This window comes from Seriola aureovittata, chromosome 4 (genome assembly GCF_021018895.1).
Source record: "Seriola aureovittata isolate HTS-2021-v1 ecotype China chromosome 4, ASM2101889v1, whole genome shotgun sequence".
NCBI lineage: Eukaryota > Metazoa > Chordata > Actinopteri > Carangiformes > Carangidae > Seriola > Seriola aureovittata.
In genome coordinates this window covers 24,751,438-24,778,074 of record NC_079367.1, presented here as the reverse complement: position 1 = coordinate 24,778,074, position 26,637 = coordinate 24,751,438, and the positions used below count along the sequence as shown (strand labels likewise).

Sequence of the window (26,637 nt, the reverse complement as noted above, 5' to 3'; positions counted from 1 at the left end):
TTTTAAAGTTATTTCTCTGCAAAGTTATTATTAAAAACCCTTTTGAAAAGAATGTTGCTTTGTATAAATCCAAGTAAGTATTTAATCTTCATAATAAGCTTTAATAAATGCAGCCAGATTAACACAGTCTAAAGCAGAAGACAACCCATTATTATGTAGCTGACTGTGTCTCTCTGCCACCACCCCATACCCACGCCTGTTCACCAGCTACAGAGCAATGCTTCCTCCCCGGGATACATGCAGTAATGAATGGTTGACATGCATGGTGGTTGTTAGTCTAAAAACTACAGTATTTAGCAAGTCTGTAAACAGCATCTTTACTTGCTCCAACAGTGCCTGCATAATTCTGAGGTATTTATTCAAGCTAATATAGCTGTAATTAGCGTTATTTTATTAAATGAGGACATGACGTGTAGACTTGTTGTTAAAAGTGATTTCACAATAGCTTTCAGCTTTGGGAACTCTCAGTGTTTGTTTGTCTGAGGACAGATGATGCTCCCAAGGCTCAGTCACAGGAAATGTCCTGTAAACATGCTTGTATAACCATCCCCCATCCTCCCTCAGATAGCATTTGGCCTGACATCATTCTGCTTCAGTGTGAGGGTGTGTGTGTATGTGTTTCCTGTGTGTGTGTGTGTGTGTGTGTGTGTGTGTGTGTGTGTGTGTGTGTGTGTGTGTGTGTGTGTGTGTGTGTGTGTGTGTGTTGTACTGTGACTGTAAAGCAGGCTGTGTGTTGCAGGATTATACCATTTATAATGTATTGCTGCTGCTTTGACTACTTTGATAAATTTGAACTCATGTAATGGAAATGAAATACAGCAGTACATTATGTGACTTGTTTAGCAATAAAGCTGAACGAAGCGGTAAGCACAGCTCATGCAGCACTGCAAGGGACTCGGCTGTTTTTGTGGACAGATTTTGATAAAAGGATTACACGATGTATTCCTAAAAGCTGCTTCCCCTCAGACTGTGCAGGGAAATGTGTTAGACTCCAGATTGAGGTCTGTTCTGAAGTGCTCTGTTGTTGCCCTGTCAGTCAAAGTGATTGTCACACCGAGCAAACCATTCTCATGCTCACAGTCGCATGGCATCGCATTCTGGTACGTTTGTTGCTTCTTTAGACTGAAAAAGGATGAGGCGACGCATTGTGTTTCTCCTCCACAACGTCGAAAATTCCCTCGCTCTCTTCAGCCGGACGTGTTTATTGTTCCATCAGTCTGTGTGAATTTCTATAGATGAAACGGTAGTCCAGGTTACTAAAAGTCACATTGTGATGAGAGCAAAGACAGATCGGCTAAGTGCTGTGTCTTCCAAATGCAGTGCAGTCACATTGTCTATAGGTGCGTTAGCTTCGGTGCACATACTGTGTGTAGGTGACCTGTTAGAAACAGCTCATGCAGACTTGGCTTGGAAACAGTATAAATGTTAAAAAAAAAGATAGATTGTATGGTACAATATGGTGCGTTTGTGTGTCGACTTAGCCTACGCACATGCTAAACTCAGACTTTGGATGGCACATGAAAAAGTCTCCAGTGCCTGGCCTTATCGGTTGCCAAGTTTCATCAGAAAGTGTTTGGTCAATGGGGGGTTTAAATTAGTTTTGTACACCTCTTGTTTTTTTGTTTTTTTTAAATTGTCAAACTTGGAAGCGTTTCCTTGGCTAATTGTACTTCTCTTCATAAGAGCAAGAAGTCCTCTCACAAAATAGATCCTTTGTAAAAATGTTATTTTTGAAAGATCCACTGCCAACTTTTACTACCAATGTGAAATTATGGTTTATTTTTCAGAGTGCTTTTTCTTTCAGAGGCAAGTTCTTCTCTGTCAGAACTTGTGTCAGATGTGTTGTCTTTGTGTCCTCTGAAGGAAAATCTCTCAACTCAGTCTAAAGGCTCTAGACTTGGTGATAAATGGTGGAGGCTGGCTTGGCTGGCTTTTTCCATTCCAGCTGAATTGCAGGGCTAATAACTCTGATCTTTCTCCTTAGAGCCAAAGAATAGGTTGTAGCATTGCATCAGCCTCGTATCAAAGAGTATCAGTATCCTCCATCTCTTCAATTGTCTTTAGTAATTTAGATAGTGGAAAAACAATGCAGATGTGTATTCAGCAGGAATTGTTGGGTATTAATGAGATTATTAGATGAGTTGATTTAATTAACTAACCGGTAATCAACATGCACACAGCAGATTGCTGTAAAACAACTTGAATTATGTTTAGTTTGACCGTCCTTACACCACCCCAAACCGTGGAAATAGAAAGTGATGTGAAAACTGTTTAATAACGCCACAAAGCATCACCAACAGGACTTTTAATTGTAAAGTATACCGTATACAGGCTATATCACCGCACCCCAGAGATGAATGTAGGTGCTGTAGTCTCTCTCGTTCATGTTTTATTCAGCCATGTTATGACCCCCCCTGTCGCTTAAGAATTAGTTTGCACTTTGCAGGTTGACCAACTACCACCTAAAGTTACTGCCTGCTACTACAGCATCGAGTGTGGAGTTATTAGATAAGCCTTTGTTTCAGGCAACGGCTGGTGGTGGGAAATGTTCGGTATGCTTCGGGAGTGCGAGACCCCGTCTAGCTGGCTCTCCTCACTCTGCTACACTCCCCCCCCCCCCCCCCCCCCCTGCTGGGCAGCTGACAGCCGAACGTAATAGTAAGCAAGTGGAAGAGGCCTTACCTGAAGGGCCGCTCCCCCGCTACAATCCCTCCAAATGGAATCAAAGTGGCACAATGCACCCTACTGTTGCATCAAAGAGATCTCCCTGTCTCTAGTTAAGCTGGGTGCATAGGAGTGTTCCCCTTTGAAGACCTTCTCATCTGAAATCAGCAGTGTCTCGCTGACAAGATAAAGTAGCTATGGTGTTTCTCACTACAATGTTGATGTACAGGCAGACAGTGTGCTGCTGTCGCTACAAAAGGAGTGCATTGTTCTAGGATGCCTTTTGTTTCTGTTTGTTTGCCTCAGCAAAAGACAAACATGTACAGTAAAGTTAAAAAAACACACAAGAATACCTTGAGTGCGTTCGGAGTCATTTGAAGCGACATGTTAACGTGAAGCTATTTAGCAAAAGATGAAGATGACACATTCATGCCTGGGACTTCAGGTTTTCAAATCTTTTCTGCACTAATTTTTGATTTAGCACTTGATTAGAACCCCTGAGACTATTCAGAGGAGTGAAAGCACAACAAGGATGCTGCTCTGTAATTAGCATTGTGATGCATACGTCAACCACATAACACAGGGTGCTGGAACTGCAGTACACTGATATTCTGGCATGCCTCAACACGTGGGAGTCGACAAGACATTTTTAAAATACTTCTTTTATATCCTCTTTTAGCCTTCAGCTATAGGTTTCTCTCTTGAAAGGTTAGAGGTGCAACGATTCGAAAACCAAGATAATTGCGACAAAGGATGATGGAACTGCGATACCCCCCCCCCCCCCCCCCCTCATATCTGCTTCCACCACTGCAGTCTGTTGATCTCTTATTACTTTACTAATGTAACAAAACTAATTTTTCACACTTTATGCTTCATGCCTGCTCGTTGTCAATACAGTTTGTCTCTTGTTGGCAGTGTGATTTTTGAGACTATTCATATTACATTAGTTTAGTAGTTTAGCAGTTCCATTGACGAGTGACTTTGCAATTAAAGGTTCAATCGCCGTGGTATCCTTGGAGGCATTTTGTCACATTACATTGAAACGTGAAGCAATTAAGAGAGAGATTCTGCTAATTGGGGTTCAACTTAGTATAACTCACCTTTGCATGTGTAATTATCTACGTAGTAGTATGTTGTTGTATGTGTAGTTTATTTCTGAGACATTGATGTTCTAATATTTGTTGTTGCGCTTGGAAAAAAAACGTACTTTATGCTTGTGTGTATTAGATGGTTGTGGTTCTGTGATACTGGGTACACTGGTTATTCTTCAGCACTATTTCATTTTTATATGTAATATGAAATATTGATTAAAAGATATCTATATATCTTTATACAACATTTTGCCTGAATGAAATATGTGTTTCTGTGTGACACAGATACATACAAATATGTTACACAAATGTCACATAGAACGTCAGAGCTACATGTGAATTGTTTGAGGAAGTCATATTTTCAAAACTGCGAAATATGCAAATTATAATTCATGTGCTAATAGCTACTAAAGTAAGCATATACTGTCCTTAAGCTTTTTGCAAGAGAACTGCAGACTTCCCTGCAGTGTTGTCTGTGTTTTGTCAGGGTTGTCGGCAGATGGAATTTTGTAGTATGTGGTTGCCCTGGAGACGAGATAAAGGGTGTACCCAGGGGGCTCTGCTGTGTGGTGACTGACAGTCATAGTCCTCTTTCACATCTCACACACTAGGCACTAGCTGCAGAAGCTGCTCCACCCAGGCATGTCTTGGCTGGGTGGTCAGAGCTCTGCTCTTTGATTAAAACCTGCACAGGAGGATGGTACACCATAACTTTTGTGCTTTCTATTACCCCTTTGTGCATGCCCGCTGTGTGAAGAATCATTACTGCAGGTCAAATACTGTGTTAGGAAAGTTGCCTGCTGGGGAAGATAAAATGTTTGTTGGGAGTAATAAAATTAGAAGCCACTATTTTAAGGTGGTGGTATAAATAGTGTATTAATGAGACAAATTTTCAAAAATAGCTTGTTTATTTTCTTAATTCTTTCTCTCGTGCTGCAATAGCTCTTTATTTCCTTATTTCATTGTTACACTTCATGTAGTAAATAAGAGATTCTTCAAATTCAGACCTTATCAAAGTTATGCTTTGTTCCTTATATTACTCCCCTGAACGGGACAGCTCCTTTTCACCACACATAGCGGATTGCAGTGGTTCTGTCAGAGGAGAGGAGTAAGATGAAATACCTGGAGGACCGTGAAGTATCTACTGTACTTCCAATACACCCAACAAAAGGGGCCTCTTTCTGCCTTTTATTGCTTATTTCCTTCCTTTCTTCTTGAATGGGAGCCTATCTGACCTGCAGCTGTATGTCTCTGTGTTGCATCAGTATTACCTGTGAGGTGTTATTTACTCTAACCATTGTAAAATGGCTGGCAATGACACTGCAAGTCTGCACAGAGCACCATGTATATGAAAAGTGTAGAACCCCTAATCATAGCAAATGTCACTACATATAGGACACTATGTTTGTAGTTTGTTGGTCAGATTTGTTTTGTTACACTTATTTGTAGACTTGCTTGGTCATTTCGTATAGGCTACATTAAGCTAAATTAAGTTTTTATTTATTAAAATTTCCCCTTTGGAAGCTACACATCACCATTACTAAATTAAAAAGCTGATCAACAAAAATTATAATAACTTATATTTTATCAGTAGATGTAAATATTTGCTTGCAGAGGGCCAACAGTATGCATCGGCATTTAAACTGATAAACACACTGTAAGCAGAGGGTCTCCGTCTGCAGTGTCTCCACTTAAACTTTCAAATGTACAACCTGGATTGTGTTTCACCGATCATGACTTTACTGCTTACCTAAGGTTAAAAAATGTAAGCTGTTCATTTATCTTCCTTAATCCTGATTCTGTTTCCATTTATCTTTGCTGCTCGGCTTTGTGAGCATTTTAAGTGAGGCGGGTTCTTTGTAACTGGTTGAGCAATATTTTCTGCTTTACACGCTAATGGGCCAAAATCATTTATGTCGATTCCCAAATGTAGTAAATAATGCATATAAATAGAAAATAAACTATAAAAACAGACTTATTGTTGCAGGTCTTTCTTGAGCTTTGCCCTAATTAAAATATGGAAATATTCATTCATGCATACGTTCACATTGAGGTATAGCTTCAGGAGAATGTTAGTAGTGAGCCTCATCATGTAGGCAACCATATTCTTAGTATTTTTCCTAGTAATTCCTAAGTAAGTTAACATCTAAATCTTCTGTAGCAAACATAACATTATTGTATATATTCTAAAGGTACTTTATTACATTCCCAAATGTATATTGTTATCAAAATGTACAGGTGCAGGAGGTACATTTCCTTGTGATTCATCACATTGATATTTAAGAAAATATAAATAAATATTCTGGCATAAAGCAATCCATGAGATCAGCCACCAATAAAAACAGATCATAATAAATGTAATATAGAGCTGGCAAATTGCCTAGTTGCATGTGCAGGCTTCAGCTGCAGAGAATGAACTGTGAGCTTGACCGCTCGGTTATAGAGGAACGAAGCCTGTGGTTAGTGTAGTATCTTTGCAGGTTAGTTTGGAATAGAGAACCAAAATGCTGTTAAAGACTAATGAGAGCTGTGAAATGCTAATGGTAAATGCTCAAATAATCATTATCAAGTTAGCAAGCAAATAACTTACATCCATACCATGCAAGTGTTTTACACATTTGCCTGCCCTGTGGCTGTGAAAGGTAAAATGACTGAAATTGAGATCTTTGAAGGAAAGTTGTAATCAGAAATATGTTTTATACCATTATGCTTTCAGCAGATTTTTCTAAGGTGAGCACATCAAGGCACCTTTGAAGATATGATATACTCTGTATTTCTTGCAGTTAGACCTCAGTTTTTGTTATAGTGCTGAGTCTGTACCTGAACCTTGGGGCCAGCAGCAAAGTTACACTCTTTTGATACCTTACTTTTAAAAATATGAATATGTTTTTCTACAATATATTATGTTGTTCATTCAACAAAAGGTGCCAAACTGTCTGTTGCATTGGCTTAGTTATATAATAGTTTTAGATATGAGCTATGGTGGACACATTTCAGTTGCTATGGTAGCCAGACATTATATCGGATGCTGTCACTTCAGAATTATTGCAAAGAAAGCAAAGATCGTGTGATCGTGTTGATTTTGTTTTAGTTTTTTAAGGTCAGTTGTTACGTGGGGTTCCTGTGGGTCCCATTTATTTTAACTACAGTTCCATCCATAAGTAACACAATGACAGCACATGTGACTATTTTGGTCATGGCTTCAAACACTTCCTGTAATAAAACATCTGAAAGCAAAAATCTTGTCAGATGGGGGTCCATGATCTAATTTGTGTCAGTTTAGGGGTCCTTGATGTGAAAACGTTTGAGCACCAATGTTTCCCCTGGTTTTTGGGTGGCTGTAAGAAAACGGTGCACTCAGTGGACAGAAACATGTTTTTGTGAGGCTGGGGCCTGTCTGAATGTCAGAGCTAAAAGATCATCCATTATTGATGGTCCTGCGAGCATATCCAGACAACTGCAGCGAGGTATTGATCTCAAATCAGCAGCTTTAGAGTCAAAGCAGGAATGATACGAGCTCATCACTTGCACAATACATCTTCTGGAACAGGTCCACTCAGTGGCACCCAGGGCAGCCTCAGAAACATTTACAACTGGTCAGACATACTCAGTCAAGATAGTGTAGATGTCTGTAGAAGCCTTTCAATCTGTGGTCTCATTGAGTATAAGTCTTTTTATTCCGTTCCTCCGATAACTAAAACGCACTAAAAATGCAATACAACAATGGTGGCTGTTAGATATATAAAAAGATACTCACTGACAAATATGAAATCATTCTATCTTTCTTTTTCATCACCTTTTCGAGGCAATTTATGTTCCTGTGGAGATGAGAGCATTGATTTTTGTGGGCTTTTAAGGTTGTTTTGTACTTTGTGAAGCCTGTTAGATAAACTACTGTTGTTAGACTTGGAGCTGTATAGATTCCAGCCCAATATCCATTATGAACTGTCAGAGATTATCTCAAACAGACAAGTAATGGCAAACATTAGAAATCCAAAAGTAATAATTGAAATCATAGATTGCTTTTTGCCTTTTATTCATTAATAATCTTATGTTTGGTTGCATATCAATAACACTCTGCTTTTATTTATGTCACACTTTATACTTTTTATTCTGTGTTAGCTTTTGTAAGTAGGGTTATGCTTGAGGTCTTTCATAAAGAGCTTGGGCATAAATGTGTAATACCAGGATATTAAACACATGCACTATGAAAAGCATGTGTATCTATTGGTACACTATATTACAGTTACAAGCTGCAAAACAAACCCTACAAATCCTTAAAAATAAATAAATAATGAGTCTTCTGTTAAATGAACAGGAGTTTGGCTGTCTCCAGTATATACTGTATTACTGTGGATTTTCTTACTTTCGTGGCAAGACTCTTTTTAAGTTCACAGTTGTTTGAAGTAAAGACGTGGCTGCTGATGCGAGAAGAAGGGAGAGGAGCAATTAGTAAGCCATTGTCAATAATGGATATGAGAAAAAATGTGTACATTTCAAACAGTGTGGGCTGACAACTAAAATGTCAGAGTATTTTAGAATCTCTATCTTGTTTTGCCTAATTCAGCTGAATTATGAAATGTTAAAAGCCTCCATTACGCGCTGAGGCCTCGTCCCACTCTTTAAAGTACTTGTAAACATAGGTTAGCTTCAACTCAGCAGGAATATCCTCACAGCAGACCCACACACTAACCTTTATGTAACTGAGGTATGAAGCAAATTGAAATCAGTTGCATAATAAATTATTAAATAAAACTACAAGTGATTTGTGCGCTCGGTCAGCTGTACGCAGGTCAGCGCTGCAGTTACTTTGCCCCTCGCCTTAAAAATGCAGCTTAATTGGTTCTCCCCCCAACGTGTTTGATTTTCTCGTTTCTCTGACTCGAGCCTGGTTACTAGCACGCAGAAGATGTGTACTCTGTATCTTTTAAACAATAGGTCTATGTTTTCATGCGCTGATGAGTCGTATTAAAGATACGATCCAGATTTGAGAAGTGTTGAGTAGCCTGTATTTTTGTCTTGTACAGGAGTAACAAGCTTGTACAGCATAACTCTGAATCCATGCCATTATACAACTGTATTCAATAATTAGAAACATTTTATTGCCTCAAAATACAGAGTAATGGAGTTTGGTCCAGCTGATACAGGCTGTTATTTCAGAGAGGATAAAAAAATGTCTGAAGCCCCGTTAAATCAGCTGTTGAGCGGTTCAGCAGTTTTGCCTTGATGTTGCCTAATTAAGGAGTTTAAGCTTTTTGATACTCCACATAAACTTTTGAAAAATGTTGCCACTGAGAGAATTAGCGACACATCTCAACTCTAGCCTATAAAAACATAAGAGCACATTAATCAACTAAAAATTGAGTATGAACACAATAATAAACATTACACATTTTTTTTCACAAACATTAACTGTGATTTTGGACCTGAGAGAAAAGGTAAACACTGGTAAGCACAGGTCATGATGACATATCTGACATTTCAGGGCCCATTTTGTTGTTTGCTGCTGTGTTTTTCTTGATGTGGATAATGGAGAAACAAAGTGGGAGGCTTTAGATGAGGCAGGCAGAGTTCAGGAAATGAAAACCTAGTCTTTTTTTTTTTTCATAGACGGTATCAGGTCAGAGGCTGTTAAAGAACCTCTAATTCTTGAATGGACATGCAGCACTCTGGTTGACTCATCACAACAAACAGTGAGCAATTGTTCTTGGCTAATTCTGGCTCACTGTTAATAAGTCGGTAGAAGGTAGAAGACTGTGTTCATAAAACTTTACGAGAGAAGTCAATGACCACTTTCAGAAGCCTTTGTGCTGCACACACACAGAGCTAACTGCTGCCTGTGGCTCTAACAGCTGGAGGAAAGCAGATTCGGAGCTTGGTAGAACTTGTTAAATACGTTGAATCAAGGCTTTCTGATTTTGGATGATATGTGGAGGATTCAGCAGCTATGATGCAGTGACTTGTTCCTCATTGCCACATTTGAAGCTCTATAAATGTGCTTGAACTGATTTACACCTTTAGCTGGCTTCCTCTCTGCAGCAGGATTGCTAAGACTCATGTGTACTTTAGTATTAACAGCCACTCAACTTATCAAAAAAAAGGTCTCCTTGTCACAGCTGAAATATATGTAACACATGGATAAAAGATAGTTATGTACTATTTTTAAATTATACAGAGCTCTTTAAAGTCATTGAAAGTGAACTGTCAAATGTAAATTTACAACTGGAAAAATACTGAGACCATTATGATACCAATGTTTCCACTGACATCACCAGTGAATATTTGAATGAAAGGCGGGATTCACTTTTTCTCAGATGGAAAGTTATGGAATAGAAAAAGGCTAAAGCCTTTTCCCTGGAGGTTGTCAAATGTCACTTTGAAAAAATTAGGGCAGCACTTTATCACTGCTAAAGTCCTGGAATGCAGTAAACAGCATAAATTTTTATCTAGCCGTGTGAGAGTATCCAAAGGTAGAATTTTTCTAAGGGGTTTTACTCACTATAGTGTACTATATCATTTTCGACACAAAGGTTAGGCAGCTCAGATGGGCTTAATTTTTCTGGACACATCTGAGTATTATGATCAATGGACGAGTGTTAAAGTAAATATAGCAGATATTTCAGTCACTCATAGGCCTGCTATTGTATGAATGCCAGTGGGCATGGAATTGGACAGTCAGCAGATCATAAAAGTGCATTCCTTTGCTCTTCTGCTCCCAGAAGCTGTCAACCAATAGTTTTTTTTTTTTAAGTTCCACTATTGTGTTTCTATAGTTGTTCCTAAAGGAAATACCAAACTAGAACTGACAGGCTTGTGTGATTAAATATACTAAAAGTACCACTTTGTCTGCATAGGTAGGAACGATCGAAGTCTGCATGCGTGCTGGTGAATGTGATAAACTTGGATGTAATGTTCTACTAATCTTTCTCTTTCTAATTACCCTGCTGCTGACTTGTCAGCAATTGAAAGGATGTTTGTGATGCTAAGGCGTCCTCACCGCGCTGGTATAAACATATGACTTCTGAGTCATTAGATAACTCATACAGTGTGTGTTAAGTGTATGTTATTTACAGTAAGTAGTTCATGGATGGCTACACTGTATATACATAGATAGGGGTGAGCGATCTGGCAAAAAGGGTTTTTATATACAGTCTATGGTTTATCTGCATTCTGTTCCACTCTGATTTTACTGTGAAAGTCATGACCGGAAGTTGTGATTCGTATCTTTCTGCCGCTTTGGAACTTTTTCTGGATGTTTGTCTGGCTCTCCGCTATCCTTCCCCCACAATTCTGTTTTTGATTTGTGCCACAACCAATCACACCTTTTTCTTTGTTCATATGGAGTATTTATGAGGTGCTATATATTTTAATTAGAAAGTTCAGTCGTTGCTGACTAGCTTGCCCCGGCTCGTCCCGCCTTGGGTTGTTAGTCCATCTCTTTGGACTGCAGCTGGTGATGCTGGTTCTTGTTCTGCTCAGGTGAAGAACTGGTACATGTGCCACCAAGCCAAGCTTGCTAAGTCTGCATAGCAGAACAAGGACTGCCATCACCAACTGCAGTTAGCGGGCTTGCTGTTTAACCGTTAACTTTAAATTGAATATCTAAATATGCCATCTTTTAATGACATGGTCTGTATGATTCATCTGAAAAGTACATTATATGCTAAAGTAAGATCGCCCACGCCTATGCATAGAGCAAGGATGTTGCTTTAAGTTTGCTGTCTTCTGCACATTGTTATCCATGTGTCTTTAATGTCTGATTCATTTGTGCAATGCTTTATTCTGATGCTCTGACCCTCTGATTGTCCAGATCTTTCTGCGGCCGTACAGAAGTTCTCCCAGTCCCTGCAGGAGTTCCAGTTTGAGTGCATAGGTGATGCAGAGACAGATGACGAGGTGAACATTGGTAAGTTCAGTTTCACCAGGGCCAGGACGGCAGATCTCTGTCTTTCTGGTACTTCATCATCTTTCCTCTCTGCTCTCCCCAATTAGTGAAACTGTCGCCTTAATCAGGACCTTTGCTGACAGTTCCGTAAGATTTCTGTTGGCAGATACTTGAACACAGTAGTTCTTACACGTACCAGAAGAGCTAATGTCCTGTGGCTAAGGACCACTTGCTTAAAATATGATATTATTATATTTGAGGGATTTTACATCAGATAAATTAGTTAATAGAAAAGGGAGAAGCTTTATCAGAGGTAGTGGGAGCTGTTTTCAGACAAAATTAAGCGTACTCTGCATATTCTTGGAATGGGATTTGGCTTTGAGTATAGATCTTAAAGTTGTCTGTGATGCATGTATAATTGATGCTATTGATTTGCTTATGATGCTTCCCCTGTATCTTTTCAAGCCTATAAGAGATCAAAGGGACTAATTGTGATCAGTGTCAGAGATTAATGGAGGTGCGAACCTCCTAGCCTCCTACAGGAATATGAAAGCAGCTGTGCAGAGGGTCTCTCTGGCTCTAATGGGCAGGACTTCCAGTCTGGCCTCTTCTTCCTCTTTTTTTTTGCACTGCTCATTATCTCCAGCTTGAGTCCTTCGCTCCGTGGAGCTGGAGACCGCTGAATTACTGTCCATCTGTGAGGGCTAGACTGGATATCGACCTCCTCTACATGAGGCTGTAATGTTCATCTGAATGCGTAATGAATAGTCCTTTTTCCCTTCTTTCTAACAAAGCCGCAGCGGCTGTATGATGGGCATGGGTGCGGGAGACCAATTATGCTTATTGGAAAAATCCACACCCAAATCCAAGCCTCATTAGAATCAAGCATGCTTTAAATTGAGGCTATGCGCCCCTTTCCTGGCCTTCAATCAAGAGCAGTGTCGAGCTCAGATTGAACAATGGACGTTTTAACTCCCCACCTGATGTGCTGCAGGACCTGCACACTATTTACAGCGCAAATTGCTGGCACAACAGCAGCCAGCGGTTTGGCCGTGCCTGTGGCATCTGTTTGGAAACATTGTGTTGACTGTGTAATGCAGGCAATGGTAAACTCGATCGGGAGGCTTTTAATCAAGACCACCGTGGATGAGACACTGGCGCAAATAACCATAATGAAATTGAATATGTGAAATAACTCAACAGCAGATAATACCAGACTAACTGGGTCATGTTACATGTGAGGAGTTTCAGTATCTTCCTAAAGAGAAATGATGCCCTCACGCTCGGCTCCTCTATTGTGTTCCCTCACAATCACGCAGAGAAAAGGCCATGATTACTATTTGAGAGAAAAAAATGAGACAGCCTGTTGAAATCAATCTAGTCATCAATGAAACTGAGCTTCCTGACTGACATAGCTAGACCCTTGTGTGAATGCCAGCCATGATCTTGATGCAGTATTGGTATACTTCACTTTGATGCTTCCAACTTCCCCACATAACATCGGGATCCTGTACGTGCTGCCAGACAGGTTCATCTGACCTTTTATTGATTTCACTCTATGACTTCCTGCAGTGACATTCACATTCTACAGCAGTTATATAGGAATCAATGGGGCCAAAAGATTGATGTGGCTATAGAAATTAAAATTTTTAGAAGTTACATGCCCTTCTCTCAGAAGGTCAATCCTTTAGTCTTCAAGAACTGTTGAAAGCCTTCTGAGATTAGCTCAAATCTAGACCAAAAAAGTTAAATATCAAGCAGAAAGGAAACATTTAAACCCACAAAACTGATGTAAATAAATATAGGAATCTTCTCAAAGGACACAGAAAAAATTGAGTTGTATGATAAATGTCTTTATTTTCGTATAAGCCCATCTTCCTCATCCACTCTCGAGGTCATACATTTTATTTCATTCAGTGATTCATCAGGTCTTTTGCCTTCTCTCCATTTACCAGTGAATGATATGCAAGATGTAACCTCACTTTGACTCCCATTTCCTTTCTTCGGAGTCTAATCTTGTCCCATCAACGGCTCCAGCTGTGCCCTTTACCCCCTGAGAGGTTTGTGCTGTTGATAAAGGAGCTGGTGGCGTTAATAGGAGGCCAGCCTGCCTGCAGGATCACTGGCACAAAACCATTGCTCCCTGGTCTTTAAAATCTTTGGTGTGTAAATGGAACAAAGTGTCTAAGATGATGCATGGGTCCCCATGCCAGGCCGTCACGGCTGATAATGATGTTACTGTGTTGGCAAGCAGAGCAGCTCGACCGCTGCTAAATGGCTGAACACAGGGTGACACCGGGGCTGACCAACAGAGGCCACACTGTATCTGGCCCTCAATTTAATGAAGCTGTGAAACTATCAAGGCACAATTCTCTGGCAGATAAGGTTCGATGTATTGTATGCTGAATTCATCTGGGCCTGCAGACTGTAATAGAAGCTACTGAAGTATAGCCCAGATGGTGTGAACACATCTCTACCACATCAGTCTTCCCTACATTGTGACAGTATATTGTAAAGCCTAGCAGGGGCAGAAAATAAAGGGAAGCAATCAGTGGGTTCCATTCAATTAAAGTATTGTTTTTTACTGCTAGTCTTGGTTTTAAATTGGACAGCTGCATGGTTTTATTAGGTTCTAAAATGCACTGCACTGAAAGCTCTGAAGCTGCAGTGCAAATAAACATTTTAGCACCATAGCACAGTGCTTGTGGGGTTCCAGAAACATCTGATGTTTAATGACTGAGCCACTGTGTTTCCTTTAAATATATATATTTTTTAATCATCTGAATGCAACAACACAGTTGTTTCGCTGTGTACTTGCTCGATGGTGAACATATTGTGCATGATGTCTCATATACGTTGATGTATTTATTGACCAAATATTCAGTGCCTTTTAATGTGGTGTTGTAGAAATGATCCATCTGTGTATTTCAGCCCAGTCATTCAAAGAGTTCTCCCAGCTGTTGAACACTGTCGAGGAAGAAAGAAGACGTCTGGTAAGAAAGCAGTTTTGATTTTCTCCTTGTATTTCAGAAACAGAATAAAACAAGAACATTGGATATAACTGAGTTATACTGCCTATTATCTAGTTTACATTTCTCCAATCTTTTTTTATATGCATGCTCTAAATACATTGCCTCTCAATTAGTTTGCCATTTAAAGTGCAAACATTATGGTTCCAAACCCACTTTTGTCTCTATCATAACTAACCGAGACATCACACATTGACGGTGGAGGTGCAGTGGGAGTTGCTGTTAACTTTAGCTTGAACATTAATGATTAATCAGTCGCAATTCACAAACATATGTAATTATAACCATTTGTTCTCTCATAATGAAATGAAGTATATTTCATGATGATGATGATCAGTAACTCACAGGCATTACTGTAGTTTATGAAGATATAGAGAGTGAAGTTAGAAACTGAGATACTTTGGAGGGCTTCTCTTCTGAATCTGATAATTGATGGTAAAAAAGAGCCTAATATAATTAATTGTGTCCATTAATACTTGTGAAAAATGCTTAATGTAAGCACGGTAAAACAGTAATAGAACAGAAAAAACTTTGACAGAACCAATTAAACCGTCATGTTCTCTGTGATGGATTATTGAGCTCAGTTCATTTTCAAGTACATGGACACTGTTGTTGATTTTGTACAAAAAAGTGGCAGCTTTGACCCTGTCTAAAGGCTGGAAAACAAGCCTCCAATTCTGCTGAATGTCTGCAGACAAACCAGGCATGGCATAAAGGGCAAGAGCGATGGGGGGGGGGGGTGCATGTCCCACCCAGTGTGAAAGTGTTGCAGAGCTGGCCCCTTGCCTCCATACAGTAATATGCAGAAAAAAAGGATGATTTTTTAAATGTTTAAAACCAAAGAGACAAAGAACACCTACATGCCTGGCCGTAATGCTCTGTGAGAACAACCAGTCTGACAGAAACTGCTTCGTGCTGTCATATTTGTTTTAATTAAATTTGTATTAATTGTAATTGTAATGAATTTGTATTAATCCTAGCCTGTGGATTCTGCCACTTTGTCTGTATACCAGTCGGTTGCTGTATTCAGCTGTGGTAAGACACTGGTTGTCTGTTGAAAGAAAGGAAAGCTGGAATTATCCCAAAGTCACAGGAGTAGGAACTGAAAGAGAGAAACAGGTACAGGATATACACAGTAAAGCAGAACATAAAGTGCCTTATTGTTGTACATGTACATATTGTTTTGCATTTATTTCCTTACATTTACTCGGTGTGTTTCTTCAACATTGTGTGGAAATGTCAAAGCCTTAGAACCAAATTAAAGTTTGAAAAAAAAAAACCTTCCTCTTACTTCGTTTTGGCTCACCAGCTTTACGGTTCACTGCACAACTTTCTGAGCTTTATCACTGTGTTGCTCTGTTTGTGCAGAAAAAAAACCCAGGGCCTCCACTAAAAGTAGACATTTTAGAGGGTGCTACTGAGAAATGCCTTAAGGCAGGAATTAGCTTAGTCCACATACTTGAGCTACGCATCTGATTTACCAAGTCTGATATGCAAATGAAACCAGGTGCGAGTTTGCAGCCATAGATTTTGTAGCTACCTGAAACATTTTCATTAGGATTCTGTTCTTGGTGAAGCAGCAGGCGACAAACTTTTTGCAGCCACTTTTTCTCAGTCTGCAGGGGGTGAGTATTAGATACACGATTTAGTTTGGCATAACAACTCAAGTGGGGAGCACAGATGAGACTTTAATGACAAGTTCAAGGTTGTTCTAGGATTATTAAAATAATGTGATGAAACTGCTGATCAAGAGCATCATTCACATAAAAGACCACAGTTATATTGTACCTCTGTTTGACTGTGCATTGTATAGACTAAGTCTCTAGACAAGCTCATCCTGTAGAGGTGAATGTAAAAGCTCAAGTTTATGTAGCGCCTCAGTGTGAACATTTTCCTCCTGACAATTCATAGTGCAGCTATATTTAATGATGGAAAGAGTTGGCCTTGATAGAAAGAAGTGGGTCACCTCTGTACAGGTCATGCAGTGTCATTGAATATTGTCATTTAATAATTCTGACAAGTATAAAGTCACTGTTCATTAAGACATATTGCCTTTTCAATGTTAGAGAGCTTGGGGGTTTTTCTTGGGGGGGGGGGGGGGGGTCCCCTAAACTCTTACCCTTGTAAATTATTTAGTTTGTGTAGATGATGCCTGGCCTGTAGTAAGGTGTCAGTCTGAACTAGTAATGACTGGGAACTTTAGCAAATGATGGAGAGCTTGAAAATATTTTCATAGAATGACATTAAATGACATTTGCTTTTAATTAATTAAATAATAATTTTATAATAACTTGATCCTTTTTTTGTCATCCTACATTAACACACCTGAAAAATGCAAAAATATTAATGCCGTGTAGAATATGCAGTGATATTCTTCTGTATCTTAAGCATTCAAAATGCATATAACCACGGTAAGTTAAAACTGTTTGACTGTGTGCATACAGCACCATTTGCTACAACTTAAGTCAGTCTGGTCTTTGTGTGCATTGCCTGCAGCATGAAATACAGCAAATAGAGCACTTTACCTTTATGGATATGAAGCATGAGGATAGCCTGAGGAGTAGGACTCCGGGCCTATGATCGAGCCAGAATTTGAGTGTGAAAGGATTTTGTGAAAGTAGTTCACAGTATTTAGAAATATTATGTGTATATATAATGTGTTTGGATGCACTGCATTTGTCTAACCTTAATAAGTGCTTATTTTAACCCAACCACGATCTAAAACCTAACTAAGCAGTTTTTGTGTCTATACCTTACCAAAGCGTAACTGTTCCATAAGCCTAACCTGGTGTTTATTATTGTCACCATGACAACAACTATCCAATAAGCCGCCACCGTTGGGGAGCTAGTTAGGAAACACTCCAATGGGTCCAATCAAAAGGGTAGAGACAGTCCAGCTCTTTGCCTTTGTTTATTTCAATCACAAGACAGAGCTGCCGCTGTTACTGCTTGAACCACATCCTGGGCAGCAAAAAGTTTCCATTAACAAGCTTTTCTGGCTGTTGAGTCAAAGCAGCAAAAGCAACATGCATTTCTATTACAACGCATTTATCAGAATCATCCTGGATCAACAGGATGTGACAATAGTGGCCAGTGAACTCAGTGTGACACAGGGCCGGTTGGCTCTCACTGTCCCTGGTGCCTCAAACTAGGCTCTGGCATATGGTTGTGACTCTGTCTCTCTGGTGTAGCGGTGGTCATTTGATGGCTGTCGAGGATGATCGGGGAAGATTTGCACACAGTTTTGTGACACTTAAAGCAGCCTTTTTGTTGTGTGTGTGTGTATGTGTGTATGGGTGCCTGTCACAAAGGACTACGGTATATATTTGGGGGTCAGAAATCTGGATTGCACAAAGAGGAACCACTGTTTTACAGTTTGATGTGTTTCCTGCCTTTGTATGCACAAATAATAGAAAGACAGATAAAAAAGACAAATACATATTAATGTCAGTGTGTTCAGGTTTTTCTTAAATAAAACATCTAATTTAAAGGGGTGCAAAGAAACAAAAACAAATCAAAATGACAAGCAGAGACACGGCTGAACTGGATAACAGAAATTAAATGACACAACAGCTGAGTAGAAGGAAAACTGTAAGACAACAACAAAATGCATGATTGCATAGTAATAGAAATACACATAATAAATCAAAGCAGCTATGACTAGTCACAGATGCTATAGGATATGCAGTACTTCATTCATCCATGATAGATTTAATAAGTAAAAACCTATTCGTAGCACATACACGCCCTCACTCATATACTGTATCCCTCTCTACTTACTTGAAAAGCATCTTCTTTGCATCATCTCTTTCTTTCTTCACCAAGCAGTCTTCTGTCTCCTCAGATCACAGGAATATGCAGAAAGCCAGCTCTGATCCTTGCACTTTGAGCTGTTGGTTGATGGTAATGTTGGTGATGTAGGAAGTAAAGCTGATTCTCTACTTGCACACATTTTAAACCTCTTGGGATACAAGTGCCACCAATGTTACTAGTGTTATGTTAACAAAGAACTTTTAAAACAACTTTTTGATGAAGTTTTTCATGAGGTTCACACTGGTGCTTGCTTTGAAATGAAAAAGCAACAGTTTTTTTTTTTAAGTTTAGTTGTTTTTTTTTTTTGTTCGCTCCCATAAATGAACTGTAAACTACTAATGACTCACCTCACCGCTAGTGTGAAACTGTGATTGACATTGCTTAATAAGCTACTGTAGGTGCTGTGCTCATTTTCAAGTTGTTTTTTTGGTTTTTTTTTTATAGAAACAGGCAGTGTATACCAAGTTGAGTGATTATTAGGCAGGTTTCCAGGACTGTGACTTAAAACCAGGCATATTTGATTCCAATTTCCAAAACTCCCTCTCTCTCATTCACAGTATTTACAACACTCCCACCTTGGCATAAATACTGCCCCTATCATAAGTAAATAAAAAAAAACTATTTTATGTAATCCAGGCCCAATAAAGAGACCCAGCATTGGAAACGTATTAATGAAAATTAATTGACCTCATTCGCATAATAGCGATTCAAGCGCCCATCAAACCCGAGGTCAGAAACTCACAAAGCTCTGTCCCGCTGTTGTAAATCAAGATGAATGTTAGACAGACTTTGGAAATAAGATAAACCATCATCATTCCAAAGATTCACCACTGAAAAACAGAGAAGTATCATTTTTTCTGAATGTGTATGTAGTCCAGCCAACGCCACAGCAGATTGTCAGAATCCAACTAAGTTAGCGAATTCTCTCAGAAGCTTTCTAACTTACTTTTTTTAAATTCTTTTATGTTCTTCTTTACTTTATATAGTTTCTTTCCCAGGCCTGCTGCTGTTCTTTTAGAATCTATCACCACAAATATAATATTACCTCTAATGGGAATAAGCTCAGCGAACAGTTCTGAGATACTGTAATAGCTTCCTGTTGATGGAAATTTAATGAGCATCAAGTTATTCAGATGTAATATATAGGAAATACAGACTTCACATGCCTCTGGACTGAGTCCACACTGAAAGGACCCTGAGCCTCTACTTACTTCATATTCTAGAAGTATTGTACGTGTTCCTGTTGAGTTTTATTATGTGCTGCCCTCTAACAAATACATCCACTGAGCAGCAAACACTCAGCAGTCACCTTTCTAACTACAGTTTGCATACCCCGTGATTTTTAGATATCAAAGAACTGCGATAAAAAGCTTGTACAAATCATGTTTGTCAAGGGAGATCAGGTGTTTACTCACAACATTACACAAAAGAAGTAATGAATCCATAATACTACATAAATACATAAAGTACTAGAACTGAAATGGCTCCAGTGGAGCAGCCAGTTCCAATTCAGGAAGGTTTGTAAATGCTGTTCCTGATGTCAGGTTCAGCTTTTAATCGTGCTCTGTTTGTAGATTAAACACAAGGATCATATAGCACAGTAGTTCTTAAAATAACTGTAGACCCTTTGTGAGCATGTTATATTCTGCCACCAGTCATTAAAATCACTGTTGCACCTCAACCTCTATGTGCACAGCCTATCTGATGCCACTAGATATCTCACATATACATATCTTTTACTGCTGTTATAATAATAAAAGGAATAAAGGAATAAAAGAATAACTTTCCCTTCTGTGACTTTCGTAACAGGGAGCCATGTCCACAGTGGAGCTGCAGTCAGGTGAACAGTAGAATGAGTTCTTCAGTGAAGTTCAGATTTCTACCTGTGTTGTATGCAGGTGTTGCAACAGCTGTATCAGTGTAACATATCATGTCATTTCCAAGTAGCACGGGGTGTCACTCATTCTCAGCGACAGAGATATAATCAGGACTGACAGTATGCAAACAACAAGATAGAGATGAGGTATGTGTGATTGTCAGGGAGAGAGGTGCCAAAAAGGCAGATTCAGCTGTCTGTCACTGGCTCAAATGTTGTTACAAAAGACTAAAGGCTTATTTTTTATATCCCTTTCGCTGAACACATTTTATTTTATGATAAACAGTTCACTAACTGTCACATGAGAGAGCACAACATTTTCCAGATCCTCCAGGCTGTCAGTGTGTTTGCATCCGGTTGGCTGAAAAAGTGCAGATGACCAGAAGCTATCATTCTGGTCTTTGTGTAATTGGAAAAGCAGAGCTCAATTAGCACATCTCAAACAAACACATGTTCACCAAATGTATGAAATCCTTCTTAACAAGGGAAGTATGCTACTATACATTGAGTGGGTGTAAACTTTCAGCAGCAGCTCCAGAAATAAAACCCAGATTTTTCCCATCCCCCTTACTCCAATTTCACATCTGGACTGAATCTGTGAACTAAAAATAGAAAGGACACAGACTGATAAGAGTTAATGAAACACAGACATTTCAAAGCAGATGGAGAGGAAACCTGTATGCCTCAAATCAAGCCCTGTGTCCTTTGTGGAATTTTAACTAGCGTACTGTAAATCCAAGGTGCCTCTGCTGCATGGGAGAGACTCCTACCAGTAGCCCAATTTCTGCAGGCCTTGTCAAGCATGAAGCGTTTTATTGTCTGTTTGCTTGGCAGGTGGCCAAGCCTGAAATCTTTTTGCTTGTGCACTTTGTGATTGGCTTACCAACTACCCAAGTGTGTTATTCCACATGAAGACTTCCCAAATTCTGTCTTTTTACAAAGATTTCTGCTATAATTCCCCTGCTGATAAACCTTTCAACGGCATAAAAAGAGAGAAAGTGGTTCAAGTTCTGCATGGTTTGAGGAGGTTCAGCACTGCTGAGCATGGATGGCATTTAGGAGTGGAAGGGGCAGTGCCCTGATGTTGTGGCTTTTGGAGTGATGATCATATCCCCCTGGGAGGGAGCCTTTCATGGCTGCGGTGTAGAACAGATTGTGTTTTCCTGTTCTTCTTCTTTTGAGTGAAAGTGAAAAAAAAATCAGGTGTAGCTTCATTATGTTCCAACTCATTAAGTACAGATAGTGAGAATCGGAGGTGTGAACAATTACAGTAAAGTACATTTGTTTTAATGAACAGCTGTGCTAAAAATACAGTTGTATGTAAAAGTGGAAGCATGAGAACTTATTAAAGAAGTCTTGTATTTTCAAATTCCTAAAGAAAAAGGTCAGTAATCCAATATATATAGTGTTGAATTATTGGCGTCTTTAAATGGCTAGCCCTCATTATGCTCACTGTTGGTCTTGTAATGTGATCGGTGAGTGAGTCTTACCATGTTAGCTTTAGCCAGGGTGAGCTGACTGAGCGTCTTTTCACTTTTTTATTAGATTTCATCCTTATTGCAAGTTCAAAAATCATTTATAAATACAAACAAGCCTCTTAATAGTGTTCAAGGACCGTGGTCATGTATGATAGATGGAGAAAAAAGTAAAGACATATTTTGTGTTCAATCCGCTATCAGCTCATTAATGACTGTAATAAATATGAATGACATGAAGTCAGTATTTAGGGTCTCATTTTTCCTCAATTTCATTTTGAATTAGAAAAACAAGCTCGTAAAGCATGACATCTCTCAAATCTAAGAGAGCTCGGCAATATTCGACAAGCTGTAGCATCATTACTTTTCTCCCAGTAAGTGCGAGATACATGTTGTAATTCTCTTCTCCTTTTTCCTGCTGTTCTACGAAATGAACAACAAAAGCCCTCTCTGGTCTCTTAAGTGCTGATTTGTAGCACTGTGCTACATTTATTTCCCATGTTGAGTTTTCCTTTGGTTCACATTTTCTTCAGCAGCCTTTAAACACATACAATTAAACATAATCTGTCTATGCCACGGAACTGAAACCAAATGGTACAGGACTGCTGCTGCTGCTGCTGCTGCTGTGTTTTCAGGATTTAACAGTACAGTAGGTCCGCTCTGTGGGTACCTTGTGTGGCGGCCTGTGAACTGAGGAATGTCCCACTGACCCTGAAACAACAGTGTGAGATAAAGGCACTCATTGTTCTAAGCAGTATTGGTGGTGGCTTGTTTAATGAAAGTCTGAAAAGTATTTGGAACGAACAGTATCAAACCTTTGTGCTTTCCCACCCACACCACCCCCACCACTGTTGCTAAAAAGAGCCAGGATATCACTGTGTATATCATTAAAAGGAACAGATGTTTTTTTTTTTTTAACATGAAATGAGATTCAGTTTAGGCTCTGGGCTTCTTTATGTAGCAGCTTACTGACAGGTACTGATTTGATCTGTTTATTCTATCCCAATGTATGTCAGTCTAATTCATGTATAACACTTTATTTCCACTTCACTCCAGCAAGCATTCTGTTTGAAACCATAAGCACCTCAGGTAAAGAACAAAACACCTTTTATTCTACAGATTTCCTGGAAAAAAACCCTGCTTATTTCAACAGAGCGAGGCATATTGACTTAGTGCGTTCCTTGTGTCTCTCCAGATCACGTGTTGGCTGAGACACACCACAAGAACAAACCACAAACGCAGCTGACAAATGTCACTGTTTTAAAGCCTGCTCATGCTGCACTGCAGTGATCCCTTTCCTTCGTGCTGCTCTCGTTGTCTTTATGCTTTCTGCTTGTTATGTGTCACTTCAGTAAAGCAAGGTCACAGATTACTGTGATGGAAAGCATTTTCTCTCCCGATGCAAACAGGCAGTCTGAAGACAGCTGTTTCTTGGGAAGTGTGCAGAGCAAAGACGTAATTTACACAGTTGCCAGAAGAGCTGTTTGCTGACATAATGTATTTCCTGCTGCACGTCTATGCTAAGGAGGGACTGGATCCCACAGAGCCAGGCGTCCTCAAATACCTCTCCATGGTGAGAATTTTTATGATCCGATATATCAACCTGAAGCTCCACCCGGCATACATTAATTAATACATGAAATATGGTACTTAAATATCTACGTTACTTCAGGAGACAAATTATCTCGCTCACTCAGGGTTCTCAGTAAACTCCGCCTGCCAGCTTTACTAACTTACTGACAGCTACCTTCATTTTTTAGGATCCAATTGAATTTTTTATGGCGACAGTTGGGTTGTTGTTCTAAATGTTTAGTTTCATTGCTCTGGGACTGCAGTGTGGGGGACAGCTTTACTTTTGCACTGGCTCTCTCCACATAATGTGGCCCACTCACACACCTGACTGACAGCAGAGTTTCTTGTTGTGACACACAGGTATCATGAGTAAATTATAATACTATTTTTAAATGATCTAGCTGTCATTTCCCCCTGGTGACTTCAAATTTAATGTTTTATGCTTTTCTGTTCAGAATAACAAAAGTTTCACTATTAGACAATATAACTGTCTAACTAACTTTATTTTGTTGTCGACATGCAACAATGACTTTAAAAGTCAATTACAAATGTGGTTATTCTTACATTAAAGGTCCCATATTTAAGACTTTTGCTGTGTTTGATTTCAAGTTTTGATATCCAAGTACCAAAAACCAAGTCATTGTAGTTTTACATTTCCTCTCTCAGGCTTCTCTCTGGAGCTCTAGTAACAACAGGTCATTGAGCCAATCAGAAGAGAAGAGGCTCTGAGCCTCTCTTCTGATTGGCTGACTGTGTGATCTAATTAGAATATAGCCGATTTTCAGGTAAACACTTAGAGAAACCAAATCCTACAAGGTTGGTCCAGGTGGGGCATGACTGAGAGCGGTGACTGCTTTGTTGTGACATCACAAAGTTACAGAAGTCCTGATGGCTCGTGAATATGTGATGTGTGCATTTCTCTGTGGACTGAGCACTTTGATACTTTCATGGTATTCATATAGAACCTAGGCCTGCTTTATAATCAAAGAAGACATGAAAATCTACTTCTATACCATATTGGACCTTTTAAAGGTACAAACTGCGATCCAAACGTAAACAAAGACGTCACCTGATGACCAAATTTCCTGATACCTGTGATAGAAAATCAGGGTTTTATTTTTATTGATGATCATTGACGGACACACAAAATTATGATTCTTTATAATTCAGACTTTTGTTTTTGAAAATACTCTCAATCTGTGTTGGTTTTTCTTAACACTTTATTTGTAGAAAGTGGTTTTCATGCATAAGGATAAGCCGACACAGACAACTACTCTGCCGCAGCTCTCAAATTCGGGTATCAACAAGCATTACAATATATCACAGGCAACCAAACTGTACTTAAAACAAACAACAGAAAATCCTCATGGGACCCACAAACCAGCGGCTGGCTCCTTTTCAGCGTCTGCTTCATATCCTTGTTTAACAGCTTACTCTCCGATGAAATGTGTAGGGCAAATGTGTCACATCTACTCTCACACTGCTGTGTGCGACTCTGTCTTCAGAAGGTTTGTTTTTTTGGGGTTTTTTTCTTCTTTTTTTTTTTCATAGCTCATAAAAGTTAGGGGAGGATGACTTTTCAGCTTGCTGCAGGTATCAGTGCTGCAGCAGATAAAGATTTAGCTCTGCAATGAGATTGTTACTCCCAGCCACACACACACACACACACACACACACACACATACACACATACACACCTCCCCTCCAAAACAATCTGCAGAGAGAAGTGACTGAAACGCACAGCCGCAGCACTCCCCCTTTTGATAAAGGTCATATCACACATCAGCATGAAATGGGACATTTTATTCTGTCACAGTGATGAGGGCAATAATGTTTATTATGCATTTAACACATTAATTAGCTTGTGGGGGCTTTGCTTACACCTACTTTAATGAGTTAGGCTAATTCCGTTTGGATGCAGATGCTGTCACTATGTAGTTATTGGTGTGAGTGTTGTTGCTATTTTTATGTGATGCTGCTCGCTATCATTAGCTGTCATACGACTCAAGACAAAGAAGTGCAGAATTCAGGCACTCAGGCAGTGTTTTTCACATAAAGGAAAACAGGTGCATTTTATCCCACTCAGAAGCTCCACCAGTAGCACTACACATGTCGGCCTCTCACTGCTGGATTTTACGCTTAATAAATTCACGCAATTGTACATTCAAATCAGCTGCATGTCAGCCCCCAAAAGGCTTTAGTCGATCCTTCATATACATCACTGAACTCAGATGAGGAAAATGTAATCACTTCCAAGAATGAAGGCCACTTTCAGGATTCATACTTAAACCAATATATTAATGTTTATAACGTACAGAGCGCTTCATGCTTTCAAGGTGAAAAGAGAAGTTGGTTCATTTTAAATGGACGAATTTCACGAAAAGTGCTTTTAGTATAATTAGAAACAAACTTACAGTATTATTTATTTATGGTTTTTCTAATGCTCTGAAATCGATAGCTTGTTAAAAGCCAGACTTATACATTGAGAAATTCTAGACTTGTGTCTGCTGAGGCTAAATGCAAAATTTTTTCTGGACTCATCATCTCTTCATACCCTCAATCTGCTCGTGCGAACCAGCAGACTCTAAAACAAATCAATTCTGGCCAAAAGCCTGCATTAGATCACATCTAAAGATGCCAGGGTTTCTGTCAGAGGCTTTTACTAAATTGTCACAGACCGATAAAACACCTACTTGTCAAAGCTTGGTTGCCTTTTTCCTAGAACTTTTTTCTCTGCCTGGAGCCAAGTTTGCTCGGATATTCAATGTGAGGGTGAAATTGCCGAACAACAAACAAAAAATATACTTTTTCATTTGAATGATATTGCAGCACAGTGACCAAGCAAGCTTTTATGACACCCCTTCAACCAGCAAAATATGGCAGGACTGCTGTGTGTGTGTTTGTGTGCATTCATATACTATGTATTAAGTTGGCTTTTCATTGTGAGGACATGGAATGGGCAAAAGGCCTATAAACGTTATTTACTACCAAGTTATAGACATACTGTAACCAGTGAGTCAGAGCAATTCACAGTTAAATGCATTAATGATTATAACCTGCAAGCATACACTGTACTCTAAGAACAGAAATGCACACACCGTTCCCCAGGAATGGATTTGACCTATACAACCTACAGTATATGCATTTAAATCCATTCCAGTAGATCTGTAACACAATATACGGCATAAAAATTTGCAAAATAAACTGCATGGTCTACAATTCATGAGCCAAT

The 26,637-nt window shown here is 39.3% G+C and overlaps 1 protein-coding gene across 2 annotated transcripts in view; it reads left to right on the top strand.

The window, feature by feature from the left end:
- Positions 1–26,637, top strand: part of LOC130167409 (rho GTPase-activating protein 42) — a 58,536-nt gene that overhangs the window by 5,019 nt on the left and 26,880 nt on the right. For both annotated transcript variants that reach the window (XM_056373574.1, XM_056373573.1), the window contains exons 2-3: positions 11,566–11,661; positions 14,572–14,633. In XM_056373574.1, the coding sequence (XP_056229549.1) occupies positions 11,566–11,661; positions 14,572–14,633 (158 nt within the window). The remainder of the gene's footprint in view (positions 1–11,565; positions 11,662–14,571; positions 14,634–26,637) is intronic.